The 18,659-nt window shown below is 38.1% G+C and overlaps 1 protein-coding gene across 1 annotated transcript; it reads left to right on the forward strand.

The window, feature by feature from the left end:
• Window positions 1–8,962: 8,962 nt before the first annotated feature.
• Window positions 8,963–9,931, forward strand: LOC306865872 (olfactory receptor 10A4-like; the record flags this gene model as incomplete). The annotated part of the gene is made up of 1 exon (XM_079410696.1): window positions 8,963–9,931. The coding sequence occupies one exon, from the start codon at window positions 8,963–8,965 to the stop codon at window positions 9,929–9,931; it is 969 nt and encodes a 322-aa protein (XP_079266822.1).
• Window positions 9,932–18,659: the final 8,728 nt, after the last annotated feature.

Raw genomic sequence — 18,659 nt, forward strand, 5'->3', positions numbered from 1 at the left:
TACATGTTTTACCAAATAAAAGGGACTGCACTTTTACTGTTTCACCCCACTATCTGATGTGTGCATATAATATTAGGACATTTGAACTTAAAGCAAATGTAAAAGTTTAAAAGTTAATATTTAGTTGCAAATGCTTTACATGCAATCACAGCAGTGAGTCTGCAAACCATAAACATCACCAGACTCTTGGTCTTATCCTTTGAAATGCTCTTATAAGCCTTTAATACAGCCATTTTTAGCTTTTGCTTGTTTTGGGGAGTTTCTGCCTTTACTCTCCTCTTTAGCAGGTGAAATGCATTTTTAGTCAGATTTAAATCTGGAGATTGACTTGGGCAATCTAAGACTTTCCATTTCTTTGCCTTGATAAACTCCTTGACTGAACTGGCAGTGTGTTTTGGGTCATTGTCCTGCAATATGAAGTGCTTTCTAACGAGTCTGGTAGCATGAAGACTGGCTTCAGCCAATTTCAATTCTTTAAAGGGGTGGTTGATTGCAATTTCACTTTTTTAATGTTAGTTAGTGTGTAATGTTGCTGTTTGAGCATAAACAATATCTGCAAAGCTACGAAGTTGAAAGTTCAATGCAAACGGAGATATCGTCTTTTAAAATTGTTTACAATACAGCCAAAGCACATGCCGCTGAGCTGAGGGGCGGGACGTTTAGACGCGCACTAAAGACGGTTTCGCCAATCACAACACACTGGGCCAGCTGACCAATCTCAGCCCATTGCGTGTTTCTGAGGGAGGGGCTTCATAAAATCAGGAAATGATCAGCGCGTTTATCAGAGAAGGGACAGACCGGTCTAGAATAAATGTAAATTATGTGAAAAAGCATAAACACAATCAAGCCTAGAAAAAAACAGTCACCCACCCCTTTAACACTGCAATCTAGTGGGTGACAGTTGTAATTACATTAGCCATTTAAATTCCATCATGCCTTCCCTGTCTGTGGTAATGAAATGACAAGTTTTGAAACCTTAAACTCCTGACACATAAACTTCATAAACCTTCATAAACTGTAAATTAAAGTTTACATTTGTAACTGTTAATGTTTTGCTACAGTATGAAGTGTGAAAAAAAATATATATATATATACTGTATATATATATTGGGATTTGGACTCTTTGCAGTGTACACACACACACACACACACACACACACAAAAACAAACAAATACACACACATGTTGGGTTTCTATGTTTTATGGGGCCCTTACATAGACATAATGATTTTTATACTGTACAAACTTATTTATTATCCACTTACCCTAAACCCACCCCTCAATACCCTCCAAGTCCCAGCAAGGTCAAAATTTTACTAGCATTACAATCCTTGTGGGGCCATTTGGACCCCATAATATAGGAAATACCAGGACTACACACACACATTTACAGTATATAAGGAAGTGTCAGATTAAGGTTCAGAAGTTTAAGGAGCGCACATTAAGCCTTACAAATGCACCAGCATTGAGGCTTACACAAACACCAATGCTTTTTGCCTGCACTTGAGTATTTTTATTTGATTTGTTTACTCGAAACATCTCATTTTGCTTGTTTATTTGTTTGTTTTTGTAAATTATTACTTTGGTCTATTATGAAATGTTTGTCTTTCATCATTTAGAAATGTGTTTGTGGATGCCACTTGAACAAACACTAATTTCATCAGCAAACATGAGGCAAAAGCAGCTTCCCAACAAGATATTTGAAGGGTCTCACAAATACTGAAGGCTTTTTTTCAGTTTGCTGTCCAACTGGCTATTCAAAGTAAAATCTGAGTGGCAGAAAATGTATACATTTGGTTACCTCAGTTGACCTTTTAAATTCCAGATCCCGATCTTGTTAATGACTGGGGGCTCTATCTCTCATTTAAGTTTTGAGAGTATTATGATGTGTTTTTGAGTTCAGGGAGATCAGTTAATTCGCTCTGAGGATGAACCGTGTTGTGTTTACATTGTGTCTCTTCTAAGGTCATTAAACCTAACCCACATGAGATGAGAGCAGCCTGGGGTTAATTAGAGCAGAAATCATTCACACAGACGAGACATGATTTGTTTTGCTTAAATAAGACAAATTAGTCACTTTGTCAATGTTGTCTTAATTTAGAGAGGATTAGGTTGTTCTGGGAGTCATTAAGTTGTTTTTGAGCCTGTGTTTTCCCTTAGGATTGCAGTTTATTTCTTTCTTCCCATCACAGGGTTAGTAAAATGGGTTACTCTTCAAACATGTGTGGTCATATCACCAATTTTGTTTAAGGTTTCCTAGAAACAAGGGGTGGCTCATTTTCCCCACATACTCAAATTACCCCACTCTCCCTTATATGTTGTCTTTTGTTCATTTACTTATACAGTGGAATACAAAGGAAACATGAAAATAATCAGGTGGAAAATAAGGCAGCGGGCTGAAAAAATAACTATTCTATAGATATTGTTGTTATATCACATTGCATTAATATGCCAAAGTAACCTTTCTCTCCTAAATTCTGAAAATAGAAAATAAATGAATATTTCCAGGCCATTCAGTCAAAATGGCAGATAAGGATAATTTGTAGCGCAATCTTATGATTTGAAAAACTGGAATTGGAAGTGGAAGTGGAACCCCAAACTGGAAGTGCCTCCCATAATTTAAAACGCAGTGGGCTCCTAGAAGAAAGGTGGATAACACAGCAGTCTAGTGGGTGACAGTTGTAATTACACTTGCCTTTTAACTTACATCAATGAATGGATTCAGAGCCTCAACCGCATTATATGAGTCACTTTGGAATAGGCCTATAAGTTGCAGCATTCTTTTCATGATAAAAAAAACTTTTGTTTCAGAAAACATGTTCATAGCTGTAACAAGATTTGTGTATAGGCTAACGATTAATTCCTCATTACAGGAAAATGCCTTGTGATTACATTACATTACTGAGCCGCTGCACTGGAGAAGCTCTGCTATTAGGCTAAATATGAAGTACCATAGAGCAAAACAAACAAACAACAAAACAGAACAGTAAAAAGATTGTTGAATACATTTGAAGGGGCTTGTGGAATAAATTTTAATGAGTATAATTAAGTGTGAAAATAACTGTATTATAACACAAGTATCGGCAAGTACATATACCAAAAATGAAAGTATCGGTATTTGCCTCATTCTGGAAAAAGTGATATCGGTGTATCCCTAAAGCAAACTGACAACAGCCTTTAATAGGCTATCTGTGAAAACCTTGTTTGGATATGCTTTTGGATTGCTGATGAAATGGGTGTTTCATCAAGTGGCATCGACATCCACATTTCCATATTCCACAAGCATATAAACCAAAGTAATAATTCCCAAAAAAACAGAACTATGCATAATCAATCAATCAATCAATGTGATGTATAAAGTGTAAAAAAATCTAATTAAAAAAAACAAATGCAGACAAAAAAGTGCAGGGGTGTTTGTGTAAGCCAGGGGTCGGGAACGTTGATCCTGGAGCACATCAACTGGTCACTGGGGTTCCTGGGTCTTTGATGACCAGCTGATCTTCAAAGAGCACATTGCAAAGACTGCTCGATCTTGCAGGTTTGCACTACATAACATCAGAAAGATCAGGCACTTTCTGACACAGCATGCTCCACAACTTCTTGTCCAGGCCGTTGTCATTTCTAGGCTGGACTACTGCAATGCTCTTCTGGCTGGACTTCCATCAAGCACAATCAAACCTCTACAAATGATTCAGAATGCAGCGGCACGACTGGTCTTCAACGAGCCCATAAGAGCCCATGTTACACCTTTCTTTATCTCCTTGCACTGGCTACCAGTCGCAGCTCGCATCAAGTTTAAGACACTGAATGTATTCCCCAACTGTTCGTCGCTTTGGATATAAGCGTCTGCAAAATGACTAAAATGTAAAAAATGTTATAAAAAAATGATGAAGTTCCATAAAGGCAATATGGAAATAGTCATATGACTTCTGTGCTATATTCTGTTTTGAAATCCTATAGGCTAATATAGATTCATGTGATAAGATTAATGATTGCATGCATTGGAAGAACGGGGAAAGTATTTAAAATATTGTGAATGAATGAATGAATGAATGAATGACATTTTACAGCTGTTTAACATTAGCAAGCAAAACTTGAGCAACGCAACATTTTTATGAAACCCACCATTTTTGTTTGTTTTATATTCACGATTTAGTTTCAATCCAAATAATGTGTGTGCTAAGTGAGCAAACAGCAATAAAGATCACGCAAAAGAAGTGCACTCTCTACAATTAACCTTAGTAACTTGTGCATTGTTTTACTTACTAGCATTTGACAGTGTTTGAAAAAGGAAAGTTCATCACTTATCAGCTTGCACACATCAGCTATACAAGGCGTGAATATTGAATGTTTACCATTATATTAATTACATACATATACTTATACATACATATATTTCATGTTCTGTTGTCAGCGATTCTTTATCTGGAAACAGCACCAGGGCCATTCTAGCCATTTTGACGCCCTAGGCGAAATCCCTATATATATATATTTCTTTTTAGACACCAGTTTGTCGTCACATTCAAATTGTAGTAATAAAATTGTCATAGTAATGACACTAATTTGTGGAGATTTAGTGCATTGTAAGTTCCACAAATCTGAACGTATTATTTGTAAATTGATTGTTAAGATAAAATTTTTTGCACAATTTATTATCTGTAAAACCATTTGTTACCCCAAACTGCATATAAAAGCCAGATCAGTGGCATAAAATCAGAATACAGCTACTTATTCCTTTTTTAATCATTGATGCTTGAACTTCCCCTTTAAATAGCGTGACGTTCTCCCCTCCATGTGTATGGTGCTTTTAAGCGCTGTTAGAATCGAAGGCGTTAAATTCGACAAAGCGGTTTAATAAAGGATGTATTGATCTTGAGAATTAGCTAATTTTACTATACCAAAATATATATATTTTAATTGGCTGTTAAAGGTGCTGTATGTGGGATTGGCAGTCCAGGTATTGCAGTTCAAATTCAAAATTTTGGAGAGGGTTTTTTTCACCCGACCCCTCCTCCTCAGACTTGACACACATGCAGGTTGCCAGATTAACAACACCAACAGGAACAAGCGCATGACGATGAATGACATGAAATACGCTGTGTTTTCCGCCAACTGGCAAACCGGGGATGCCAAAATACAATTGGGTAAACTGGCAGTGGACGGGTTTCACAAACCAAAACAGAGACCGACATTCCGGTCCAGAATGCACATTTTCAAAGGAGAATAAATGACTGTAGCATTGTTTTTCAGATAAACAAGTATGTTAATTTAGCATGTTTCTTAAATATCATTGTATTTGTATGCTTTAGTAGAGTCAAAAACTTACATACAGTACCTTTAAAGTGTTATATGGGAATAATGAGATACACTGATACAATGCATTGGCACAAAAACGCACTCCCTTTGGACCAATTTCGCAAACAGGCCAAATACACACTGGAAAAGGAGATCAGAGTGGCAAAGAGGAATTATTCTGACAAGCTCAGGAACAAATTCTCTTCCAGCGATCCGGCTTCAGTGTGGCTAGGATTAAAGGACATCACCAGCTACAAAACACCACCCCCCAGCACTCTGGAGAATCAACACCTGGCAGACGACTTAAACGAGTTCTTTTGTCGTTTTGAACGATCACCCCACACCCGCCCAGAACACCCCTCCACACAACCATTCACACCTCCAGCAACCCCTCTCTCCCCCAGACCTACAATTCAAATCAGCGAAGACGATGTGTGCCAGGTCTTCAGGAAGAACAAACGAAGGAAAGCACCTGGTCCAGATGGTGTGTCACCAGCCTGCCTAAAAATCTGTGCTGAGCAGCTGGCCCCCATCTTCACACAGATCTTCAATAGATCACTGGAGCTGTGTGAAGTCCCCTCATGCTTCAAACGCTCCACCATCATCCCCGTCCCAAAGAAACACAAAATTACTGGACTTAATGACTACAGACCTGTGGCACTAACGTCTGTAGCCATGAAATCATTCGAAAGACTGGTTCTGGCTCATCTGAAGGACATCACTGGACCCTTACTGGACCCCCTGCAGTTTGCCTACAGAGCAAACAGGTCTGTGGATGATGCAGTCAACATGGGACTGCACTTCATCCTGCAGCATCTGGACAGACCAGGGACTTATGTGAGGATCCTGTTTGTGGACTTCAGCTCTGCTTTTAACACCATTATCCCGGAAACCCTTCAAAATAAACTAACTCAGCTCTCCGTCCCCACCTCCGTCTGCCAGTGGATCAACAGCTTCCTGACAGACAGACAGCAGTTAGTAAAGCTTGGCAAATTCACATCCAGCACTCGAACCATCAGCACTGGAGCTCCTCAGGGCTGCGTACTCTCCCCACTGCTCTTCTCCCTCTACACCAACGACTGCACATCTAAAGACCCCTCTGTCAAGCTCCTGAAGTTCGCTGACGACACCACACTGATCGGCCTCATCCAGGACGGTGACGAGTCTGCTTACAGACAGGAGGTTAAGGAGCTGGCTGTCTGGTGCAGTCTCAACAACCTGGAGCTTAACATGCTCAAAACGGTGGAGATGATCGTGGACTTCAGGAGAAACCCCCCTGCTCTCCCCCCACTCACCATCATGAACAGCACCGTGACTGCAGTGGAGTCATTCAGATTCCTGGGCACCACCATCTCTCAGGACCTGAAGTGGGATATTCACATTGACTCCATTGTCAGGAAGGCCCAGCAGAGGTTGTACTTTCTTCGCCAGCTGAGGAAGTTCAACCTGCCACAGGACTTACTGAAACAGTTCTACTCTGCCATCATTGAATCCATCCTCTGCACCTCAATAACTGTCTGGTTCAGCTCAGCTACCAAATCTGACCTCAGAAGACTACGGAGGGTAGTCCGGACTGCTGAGCGAATCATTGGTACAACCCTCCCCACTCTCCAAGAACTGTACTTTTCCAGAGTGAGCAAAAAGGCTGGTAAAATCACTCTGGACCCCTCACATCCAGCACACAACCTCTTTAAACTTTTACCATCTGGTCGACGCTACAGAGCTCTGAGCACCAGAACGACCAGACACAGGAACAGTTTCTTCCCTCAGTCAATACATCTCATGAACACTCAATAAATAAACGTAGAACACACAACTAATACATTATCCATTCACCACACTCACTTATTTTATTTTCTCATTTCTAATTTGCACATACTTGACCTGTACATACATAGTCGCCTATATTATATATTGTGTATTTTTTTTTTTTTTTTTTTTATTATTTTTTTTTTTTTTGCTGCTTTGTACATTGGTCATTGGCTATTTCCTGTTATTTTGTTTCATTACCTGTGTCCTGTCCTGTTACTGTCTTTCTGTTGCACTGTGGAGCTTCTGTCACTACAACAAATTCCTTGTATGTGTAAACATACTTGGCCAATAAAGCTCATTCTGATTCTGATTCTGATTCTGAACATGATTTCTCGACTCCCACAAATACTATCTATACAAAAAACTGATTTTGTGCAACTTTTACTGTACCAACATTTTAAATTGGCCTTTGAGTTTTTGCATGGCAAAATAAACCGCTACCTTGCCAACGCACTGACAGAGCCCATTGATCAAATGATGTTGTTGAGCGCTCCAAATACAAACTTTGCATGCAACAATCATGTAGCAATTGACAGTACTCTGATCCAGTGGCATACAGGCATCGTCAGATTGACTGACAGCACTGTTCACATGCTGTGTGGTATCGGTTTTTGGTATCTGAGGATTTTTATGAGTATGAGTACAAGTACAGAAGCGCCAGTAGCGACATCGGTACATCCCTATAGTTTGCTGTCTACCTGGAGCTTCTATCAAAGCAAAATTCAGGTGGAAGACGATGATGCACTTGATAGATTTGATAGAATATTTCTTTAATGTTCAAATCTGATTTTAATCTCGCCATACATTACTGCAGCATAATCATTATAGTTTCATACTTTCATACGTCATACTTTCTTTGTCTTCTTTTTTGTAATGCAAGTTCTGATGTTGTGTTTTTGAATTTGGGGAGATCACTTAGCATTATGATTCTTTAATGAAACAGTGCCTTCAGGTGTCTCATTTTAATTTAATGTAAACTACTCAGAAATTAAACCAACAGCTCGATATCTATATTATTGAAAGAAAGAAAGCAATATGTTTCAGGATTGATGTTGAAATTATGCTATTATGCTGAAGTGTATGCAGTCTCTTATTTTCCTTAGTCTTCCTCCAATCACATTCATGTCTGATATTATCTGAATCATGCAGGATTGTCCTATATTCTATAGAATTTTAAAGGTAAATATGTACACTGTTATATATGCAATGCCAATGCCATAAAATAAATCAGTGGGTTGTTTCTAGAGTTTAAATCTTTTCTCTTTAAATTTACATGTTTTTTTAGTTATATGATTTTGCCTTTTTGTTTTTGCACCTCCCTCTGGGAATTTTTATTGTTGTTACAAAAATGAACACAAAAATAAGCAGTCTAATTGTGACACTTAAAGCGATTAGTTACACCATCATTAATCTCACACTGATTAAGTAAAAAGTGCTAATGAATGTCTTTTCTCTAAAGACTATTTAGAGATTCTTTCCAGTTTAATGACACCTCTGGAGGAAAAATTGGCCAATATATTGTCCAAAATGTTCTCAAGTTCACATTCAGGATTCACAGTGATCCAGAACTGTGAAGCAGAAACAAAAACTGTGGTTTGTTATTCACAAACCTCTACAACACGTTTCATGTATGTGTTAATGATCATTTATACAATCACTGTAAAATGGTAAATGTAGATTTTTTCTGGTATATTTCTGGTTGAATGTCATAAGGGCTTATGACCTCAAATAACACAGGTGTTAAAGGTGATTTGTAAAGCACAGGCTGTTTGTGACTGTTTCTCGCAGGTATTTGGTTTCTCACCCACTAAAAGCAAAGCACGCAAGGAAGCTGGGTCGTAAAAAAAGGACGGCCATGCAAAACAGCAACAACTCCATCATTCAGCCTGCAGGATTTTACATTGTTGGCTTGAGTTCAATGCCTTACAGTAATATCTATGTCATGTTCCTCACTGTGCTTTATGTGATCACAGTCATGTGCAATGTCTTTCTGATCGCCATCATTTTCTATGACCACCGTCTGCATGTCCCAAAGTTCATGGCCGTTGCTAATCTGGCTGTGGTTGATATTGTTCTCAGCACCTCTCTTGTGCCTGGCATGATCAGGACTTACATTGTTCTAGACAATTTTATGCCATTCAAACTGTGCCTTGTGCAAATGTACACTTACTATACTTTTTTATCCCTTGAACCATTTTCCTTATTTATTCTCTCTTATGACAGGTTCATTGCGATCTGTTTCCCTTTAAGACAGGACTCTATTAACACAAACACCAGAATGGCTTATATAATCAGTGCAGTTTGGTTGTTTTGTATTGTTATAATTCTCTGTGCTGTTACATCCATCTTAACCCTGTCCTTTTGTGGCTCTCTTGAGGTCCACAGCTATTTTTGCGATTACGCTCCTGTTTTAGTACTTGCTTGTGGTGATACAACAACACAGTGGAATTTTGCCACTGCTTTAACTATACTCTTTATTACTGTACCTTTGATTTTGATTTTCTTGACCTACATGGGTATATTGACTGCTGTATTCAGAATGAAAAATAATCAGAGCCGTTTTAAGGCGCTGGCCACGTGCACAGAGCAACTCATTTTAGTGGCCCTTTTCTTCATTCCTATTGTAATCATCTTCTGTTTTACATTTTTTGGAATTATTTGGAACCCAAGTGCAGGTCTGGTGAGCTTGTCTTTGTCATCCCTCATCACACCCTGCGTGAATCCCATCCTCTACTCACTGAAAACTAAAGAGATTCGAAGCAGGATTCATTCATTGTTAACCCAAAGACTGACTGTTCATCCTCTAAAAACTTATAAAAATTAATGTTCAACATAACTGTGGTTCAAGTGTAATGTGCTGAGATTATTTATAATGATATCTTGGAGGCTTTCTGTGATGCTTAAATATCAAACGTGACAATATTATTTTGTGTTCATATTATTGTTTTTCAATAAAATCTCAAAATCTACATTTGCTCTGCAGTTATCTTGTAAATACTAACATTTTCTAATAATGGTCATTAGCTGGGTGACCAGTGACCATTAAAAAACTATCAGGCCTAATATGTCTTTAAAGCCAGCTACCATGTACACAGTTAACAAACTGTAACAGAGGTTTCCAACAGAAATGGACATTCACTGAGGCAAAACACAAATAATAAAAAACAGAATATAAAATTTAAAAGTATTTTCCTGAACAATAAAAGTTAATAAATACTTGTTAAGACCACAATCTAATATACAAACATAAATATGATATATAGATAAGACTAAATTCACCATAGAAACACAGTGGCTTTGGAAATGCAAGTGCTTCAGTCCATTGCAATTGTGTTTTATAACACTGCAATCTGGTTGTGGTTAGAAGGGATACAGCTAAAACCGGAAGCTAACAATAAATGTAATTTTCTACCTATTAGATTATGTTTTATTAATGTTTACACCTACCCCTAACAATAATGCAAATATAGTAATGATTGCTGTACAGTGTGACAAAAAACACACTGCATTGATGTAGCACCGTATGTATCCCTTCTGCATTTATAAAATAAATACTAATACTACAGCAATAAATATATAAAACTGAGCTATGCTTGACGCAAAGTGTCCAGATAACCATAGGATCATCAGGCCACAAAATGCACATAAGAATTAGCTTCTTGCATCATCCTCATACCTTTGGTCAAAGCCAAAATTGTCATAGCAGCACTTGCAAATAAATGACCCCATGGTTACTAAAAGATTGGATGAATTGCAGAATCCTTTGAAAGGTGTTGATCCACCGCTTCAGTGTGGGCAACCACATTAGACACGACAAACCTGTTTGAGCAAGCTTGTATTTATTGGAAAAAAAGATAAAGTGGAAACGTAAAGACAAACTGTGATTCAAAGTAAGCAGTGCAGGTCAACTACCAACTGCCACATCACATCCTGTTTATGATAGATGCCTACAGGAAATGCCAAAACAGATGCAATTTAAACACTGTAGGGGGAGTACAGAAATATAACAGAAGCCTGCATCCTCCCTCTTTCAGTCTTTCAGAGGCCTGTAGGCTAGAGTCCTCCTGGGTATTAAATGCTAGAGTAAGGCAGTACGAAAATACTAATAAAACTTAATTTTTGAAAAATTTTAATTTATATTATTTGGCTTTCTATTAATGCAATGCAATGAATCACAGCCGTCTACAGTCTCCCAGTGGATTACATTAGGCTATTGGCGGTTTAGTGTTAACCAAAATGTTCATGTCCGAAAACAATAATTTTGTCTTACATTTCATAATAAAGTCAGACAAGCTCAGTACTGACTGTTTTTCATAAGTTTCTTTTCATGAATTGGAATGTGTACAAAGGATTGTGGGTTATTGAAGGTCACGAAGGATGCATCCTTAGAATTCAGCTGAATGAAGGATGCGGAACAAAGGCAGTGACATTCGATGACGTGGCAGTCTAGATACGCAGCTTTTCATTTGAGAAGCACCCATTTTGAAAACATTGAGCAACAACATTAATAGCCTAATGGCTCCTACACATTTCTTTGTGGCTCTTTGACTACTCTTCTAAAACTACATCCAACACAAGTCTAGTTCTGTCTTCATGATTAAGTACTTTGGGCTATTACAGAAGCTTTATTTGACCTTTTTGTTGACATATTACTGTTAAAGGTTGCGTGGCTTCAGAATTTACAGTATGAGTCATATGGACTTCTTTTAAGACACTCTTAGTGCTTTTCTCTCCTTTTCTCTCCTATTCTTGGCAGGCCTAGTTACAATGCCTTTGTTGTTATTATGGGTTAGAAATGTCAAAAGTAAGACTTAATTGATTTAATAAGTGTAAATTCAGTGTCTTTCTCCCTTTAGAGTCATTAAAAATGTATATTTAAAAATAAAAATAAAAAATAAAATGTTATATGATATGGTTGCCACATCAATCGACTGTTAAAACATAACTGTCTGTATAAGTAAGTCACAATTAAACTCTATCCATCATGCAGCACAACATTTGCTTTTGCCACTAGAGGGCACAATAGAATCAGTTTGTTTTTCCACTAATCAAACTGCAGTACTCCTTTTATTCTCAGTGTCCTTTTTTAACAGCTTCTGTAGAAGTTCCTGTATATTTGACTTCACATACTATACTATTGTATGAGATCTTTGGCATTGTGGGCCATACTCTGTGTCACAAGCTACAGTGAAATTCCTTCATTAGATAAATATATGCATATTTACATGTTGTTAACAAATATACAAAGTTTATGATGTTTATACCTTTTTACCCAAAGATGTGGAATGAAAATAGTGTCACCATTTACTCACCTTCTTGTCATTTGTACATTGAATGAATGCTTTTTTCCACTCAACACTTACTGAAAATTAATTGTGAGGCTAATGTGACTTTTTGTGTTCTACATCATAAAAAAGTCAAATTGCTCTGGCACAATATGAGGATGAGTAAATCATTTTTAATTTTGTATGAATTATCCTTATGAATTATCCTTATGACTAATCGGGGAAAGCCGATTAATCACCAGAAGAGACGGACGGCAGCTCGTGTAAGTGTTTTGAATAATTGGTCGCAGTTCTGTTGTTTAAATTATTTACTTGCTGCCTACCTATTTCTACTCTGCATTTTCGTTGAGGTTTTTGTGTTTGATTGCACTTACTGGTAATTAGAATAATTTGCGCCTCAGCTGAGAACGAGCCTGTGTGATTGTGCGAAGTGTTAGGCCCCGTCCACACGAAGACGCGCTTCTCTGTATACGCATACATTTTTTACCGTATAGGCGTTTCGTCCACACGACACCGGCGTTTTCGAAGAGTGAAACCGTTCATTTTTGAAACCGGGTCCCAGGGTGGATAAATTTGAAAACGCCGTTTTCATGTTTTCGTGTGGAAGGCGAATCCGTATATTTTCTGAAACGATGACGTCATCAGCCCACGTTTTGTTTTTTGTTTTTTTGTTTTTAATTATGAAAATCAAAAATTTACAAGCAAAATAGGCTTTAACTGAACAAACTTAAGACATAGAAAAAAAAACACAATTTCAGATACAAGGCAGACACAACTAAGTTATATACATTGTACATCATTAACATCAATAATTAAATATGATTTAGAAATAAACAAAATAAATAAAACAAATAAATAAAAAGAAAATACAAAAGGGGTTACAAGATATTATGAGTCACTAAATTGGTCGAAAAAATTAGCTAATGTAATAGCTTTATTACTTTCAAGTGTATGTAGAGAAGAAGCAATAATTCTAAGTTCATTTATGAAATGAGGTAAAGAAGGGGTGCTTTTCAAAAATCTACATTTATGAATAAAGAATTTACCACAACAAATAAGGTTATTAACTAAATAGTGTTGCATACAATCTTTTCTAAATACTCCAAACTTAATTGGTTTATAGTTAAGAAGGTTAATATGGATATTAACACAAGACAATCTGTCATTCAATTGAGACCAAAACAGCTTTGAATGAATACAGTTGAAAAAAATAGAAAAAATTGTTTTCCTCAATGTGAAATTTTGATCTAAGGAATTCTTTCGATGGATATATATCATTCATTATTTTAAATTGAAGTTCTTTTACTTTTGGGAAGATTGGAAAAGAGAGGTAGCTTATTCTAATTTCTTTTAATTCCTTTGAATCAAAATCTTTAAAAATATGGTGACGTCTGAGTCGATTTGGATAAAGTGGTCATCAGCCCACGTCTCGCCCCTAATCAGACACCGCTACGTCACATAACAGCGACAACAACAATGTCAGACTACGTGCCTGTGTTCGTGCTGCAGAACCTACTGAGCTCATTAGTTTTATTAAAGCAAAATCTTCTGCTTTGTGTGTTAGTTTGTATTCAGCGCTCAAGGTTTACTCACATGGTCCAAGTCTTTTTCTCTGTTTTTTTGTGTATCTCTGTGGCAGAATTACAGCGCCACATATTAGTCTGGCATGTGTACTACATCGTTTTCAGTGATTCCGTGTGTACGCAGATATTTCCTGAGACGACTCCGTATTTACGGAATTTGAGGCAAAAAAACAGATCGGATAGGGAGAAATCTGGCTTCGTGTGGACGTAGCCTTAGTTTCGTCTTGAGCTATTAGCAGTCATTTAAGCTTATTGGCTGGGCTGATCAGAAGCCTTCCAGAAGCCTTACAGAAGCCTTACAGAAGCTTTCCTGTAGCTCAAATAGTAGAGCATAGCGCTAGCAACGCCAAGGTCATGGGTTCAATTCCCAGGGAAAGCAAGCGCTGATAAAATGTAAAAACTGTAACTTGAATGCAATGTAAGTCGCTTTGGATAAAAGCGTCTGCTAAATGCATAAATGTAAGCCAGCCACAGCTGTTTTCACTTTAGTTTCCTAGACTGTATTTATTTGATGTCAGGAAGCGTTCAGCCGTTGTGCTCAGCCTCATCGTGTAAAGACAGACGACTTTTTCCTGTGTGTGCTCGACTTTAACTGCGCCCTATCTCTACATCTTCCACTGCACCTCTTTCTTTCTCTGTGGGTCTTTGGAATTGCCAGTCAGCTGTCAACAAAGCCGACTTAATTTCTGCTTTTTCCTTACAATCCACACTCAGCATCCTGGGCTTGACTGAGACCTGGATTCGTACAGAAGACTCAGCTACACCAGCTGCTCTCTCTCACAATTTCTCTTTCTCTCACAACCCAAGGCAAGTTGGCCGGGGTGGGGGAACTGGTCTGCTCATTTCAAACAATTGGAAATACTCAACCCACTCTCCCCTAGGCAATCTCAACTCATTTGAATCTCATGCCATTACGGTAACAGCTCCTATAAAACTCCAGATTGTGGTAATCTACCGTCCCCCTGGCCAAATTCTAGCCACCTTCCTAGAGGAGCTGGACGGACTGCTGTCTTCTTTCATGGAGGATGGCACTCCACTCTTAGTCTTCGGTGATTTCAACATTCACCTAGACAGGCCTTATGCTACAGACTTCCATTCACTCCTAGCTTCATTTGATCTCAAACGCCTCACCACTACTAGCACGCACAAATCAGGCAACCAACTTGACTTAATTTACACACGCAATTGCACTACAGATAACATTCTGGTACAACCACTACATATCTCTGACCATTTCTTCATTACATTTACTTTACATTTTGCTACCCAGGTGCCACCATCTCCCTTACGATCACTTTCAGATGCAACCTATGCTCCCTTTCCCCCTCCCTTCTTTCCTCTGTAGTATCCTCCTCTCTTCCCTCGCCTACCCATTTCTCATCTCTGGATGTGAATGCAGCTACTGACACTTTATGCTCTACCTTAACCTCTTGTCTAGACGACATCTGTCCTCTCTCTTCCAGGCCAGCACGGGCTGCCCCTTCTAACCCCTGGTTATCCGATGTTCTTCGTGAGAATCGGACCAAACTCAGAGTGGCAGAGAGAAAATGGCGCAAATCAAACGATCCGTCGGACCTGAGTAGGTATCAGTCTTTGTTTTCATCTTTCTCTACTGAAGTCCACACTGCCAAATCCTCACATTTCCACAACAAGATCAACAGCGCTCCAGACATGCGTAATCTCTTCAGAACATTTAATTCTCTCCTCTGTCCCCCTCCTCCACCTCCCACCACTTCGATAACAGCTGACGACTTTGCCACTTTTTTCACAGACAAAACTAGAACAATCAGTAACAGTTCTCAACTCCACACACACAGGACCTCCAATCAACCACATCCACTGCTCTAACTCCCATCTTCTCTTTCTGTCCCCTCACCGAGGCAGAAGTATCCAAACTTCTCCTCTCCAGTTTCAATCATCAGTCCTCATTCTGCTGGATCTTTCTGCTGCTTTTGACACTGTCAATCATCAGATTCTCCTGTCTACCCTCTCATCACTGGGCATCACTGGGATTCCACTTCGCTGGTTTGAATCCTATCTCACCGGTAGATCTTTCAGGGTGGCCTGGGGAGGGGAGGTATCCAAACCACATCAACTGGTCACTGGAGTTCCTCAGGGATCGGTTCTTGGACCTAGACTGGACTACTTCAATGGTCTTCTGGCTGGTCTGCCATCAAACACAATCAAACCTCTACAAATGATTCAGAATGCAGCGGCACGACTGGTCTTCAGCGAGCCCAAAAGAGCCCATGTTACACTTCTCTTCATCTCCTTGCACTGGCTACCAGTGGCAGCTCGCATCAAGTTCAAGACACTGATGCTTGCATACAGAACTACCACAGGCTCAGCACCCTCCTACTTCCACTCACTATTACGAACTTACATCCCCTCCAGAAGTCTGAGATCTGCTAGTGAGCGACGCCTTGTGGTACCAACACAGAGAGGCTCAAAATCACTCTCCAGAACATTCTCGTTCACCATTCCTGGCTGGTGGAATAATCAATGCTCTTCAATGCTCTGCAAATACAGTAGCTTTGGTTTTATGTTTAATTTGATTACATTAATGTTACAAGTTGAGATTTACACAAAATATTTTAACTGCTGCTATATGTAAAAGGAATACTGCTGTAAAAAAACACCTTATTTGTTTATAGTGTTAGCAAACTTTTGAATGAAAAAAAGTGCATAGTACACTATTTTTGAATTCACTATTGAATTTTGTGCATAACAATGCAATTAATCGCAGAAAATCATGCAATTAATCATAAAAATTTTAATCGTTGCCCAGCTGTCACGGTCTGTGGTTGCAGTGAAGCACACGATAGAGGTAAACGGAAATAACGGTCTTTAATCAAACTTCAAATCTGGACAATTACCAGGAGCAAGGATAACCACAAAACAACATCAAAACAAAAAGACATTTTCTTTACAAATCCTCATTTTGTTGTTCTAATTCATGACCGGCGTTTTGTTTTGTTCTCTCTCTGTGTTCGTCACTAATCAAGCAACGCCAACGTCAGACAGGACAATTTTTAATATAACGCAGATTGGATTCGTCTGAAAGAAGAAAGTCATAGGATGGCAAGTAAATAACAATATCATTTTCAATTTTGGGGTGAACTAAACTTTTAAACCCAAATCTCAAACAAGTTCACCTTTTCATCAAATCATGTTTCAAAAATGTTAATCAATGAAACACCAGTACCATTCTGAGGAACAAATAGCATGAGTTAAATACATGTACACTGCCCTCCAAAAGTTTGGAAACACCCCAACCTTCCTAAACCTTCCAACAAGACAATGAACCCAAGCACACTTCCAAGCTGTGCAAATCCTATTTGGAGAGGAAACGGTCAGCTGGCATCATGTCTGTCATGGAATGGCCTCCCCAATCACCTGACCTCAACCCAATTGAGCTACTATGGGAGGAACTGGACCGTGATGTCCGTAAGTAGTGTCCAACCAGTGTGAATCATCTTTGGGCAATCCTTCAGTAGGCTTGGAGTAATATACAGTATCAAGTCAATGTTTGAATAAACTGATAGCTTGGATGCCCAGATTATGCAGAGCTGTAATAGCTGCTAATGGTGGATATTTTGATGAATCGAAAACGTAAGTTTTTTCTATGTATAAACTGTTTATGTAATAAAATATGTTTTCGTAGTTTGTGTGGTCCCTTATCAGTGCAAAATTATCACAAATTAAAAAGGATTCATGCCAATATTGTCCAAAACCCCACTTTTCTAGGGCGTTTCCAAACTTTTGAAGGGCAGTATATAAACACTAAGTTAGAATATTCTGTTAAATAAGTATTTCTTAAACGTTCTAAAGTGGCAATATATCTAATAATATACTTACAACACAGAAGAACAAACTTTTATTCAAACAGATAATAAAAGTCAGCTAACATTAGATTGAAAAGTGCAGTCTCCTCATAAATAAATTTTAATTTCTCCCACTGCATTTCTTATTTCTTGCCATAGTAGCATGCACCCTGCTGCATTTGTACAGTTCTTTTATGGATTGCATGACCTCTTCTGGGTCTCTACGGGAGCAGTAATTGTTCTGTTCACTTTTCTTTTTTTTCTTTTTTTAACAGTCAATGTTACTATCACTGTTATATGCCTGTAAACAAAATTGATTAGTATGGTATCCATAGTCACCAACAAAACAGTTGCTACTATTATTAATAGCATTCCACCGTAAAATAAATTAAATAACAACATAATAACATATTCATATTTAATCACAAATATAGTTACCATGAATTTGTTTGTAGGGAATATTTTAATGCCTGTAACTAACCAGACTAATTTTATAAAACAACGTTTTGTCAAGTTGTGTTTTTTTTTTGAACAGAAGATATATGATTCATGATTCAAAGATGAACAATTATGTTTTTTAATGTACAGTAATTTAAGGAAAAATTCACTGAATCACATGCCTGCATTACATGGTCTTGAATCACTCTCAAGAAAAAGAAGGTTCACCCTTCAAAAGAGACACCTGATTATGTATCATATCACAGAATGGTAGTAACAAGTCACTGTAAGTATAAAAAAAAAAAAACGCACACACACACTGAACATATAACAGTCACAGTTTCAAAAACCTTTAGATAAAGGGAAAAATAAAGGATTTTTCATACTAGCATGACTATTTTATACAAGATTTAATATATTTT

The sequence above is a fragment of the Barbus barbus genome (assembly GCF_936440315.1).
Source record: "Barbus barbus genome assembly, chromosome: 47".
Taxonomy (NCBI): domain Eukaryota; kingdom Metazoa; phylum Chordata; class Actinopteri; order Cypriniformes; family Cyprinidae; genus Barbus; species Barbus barbus.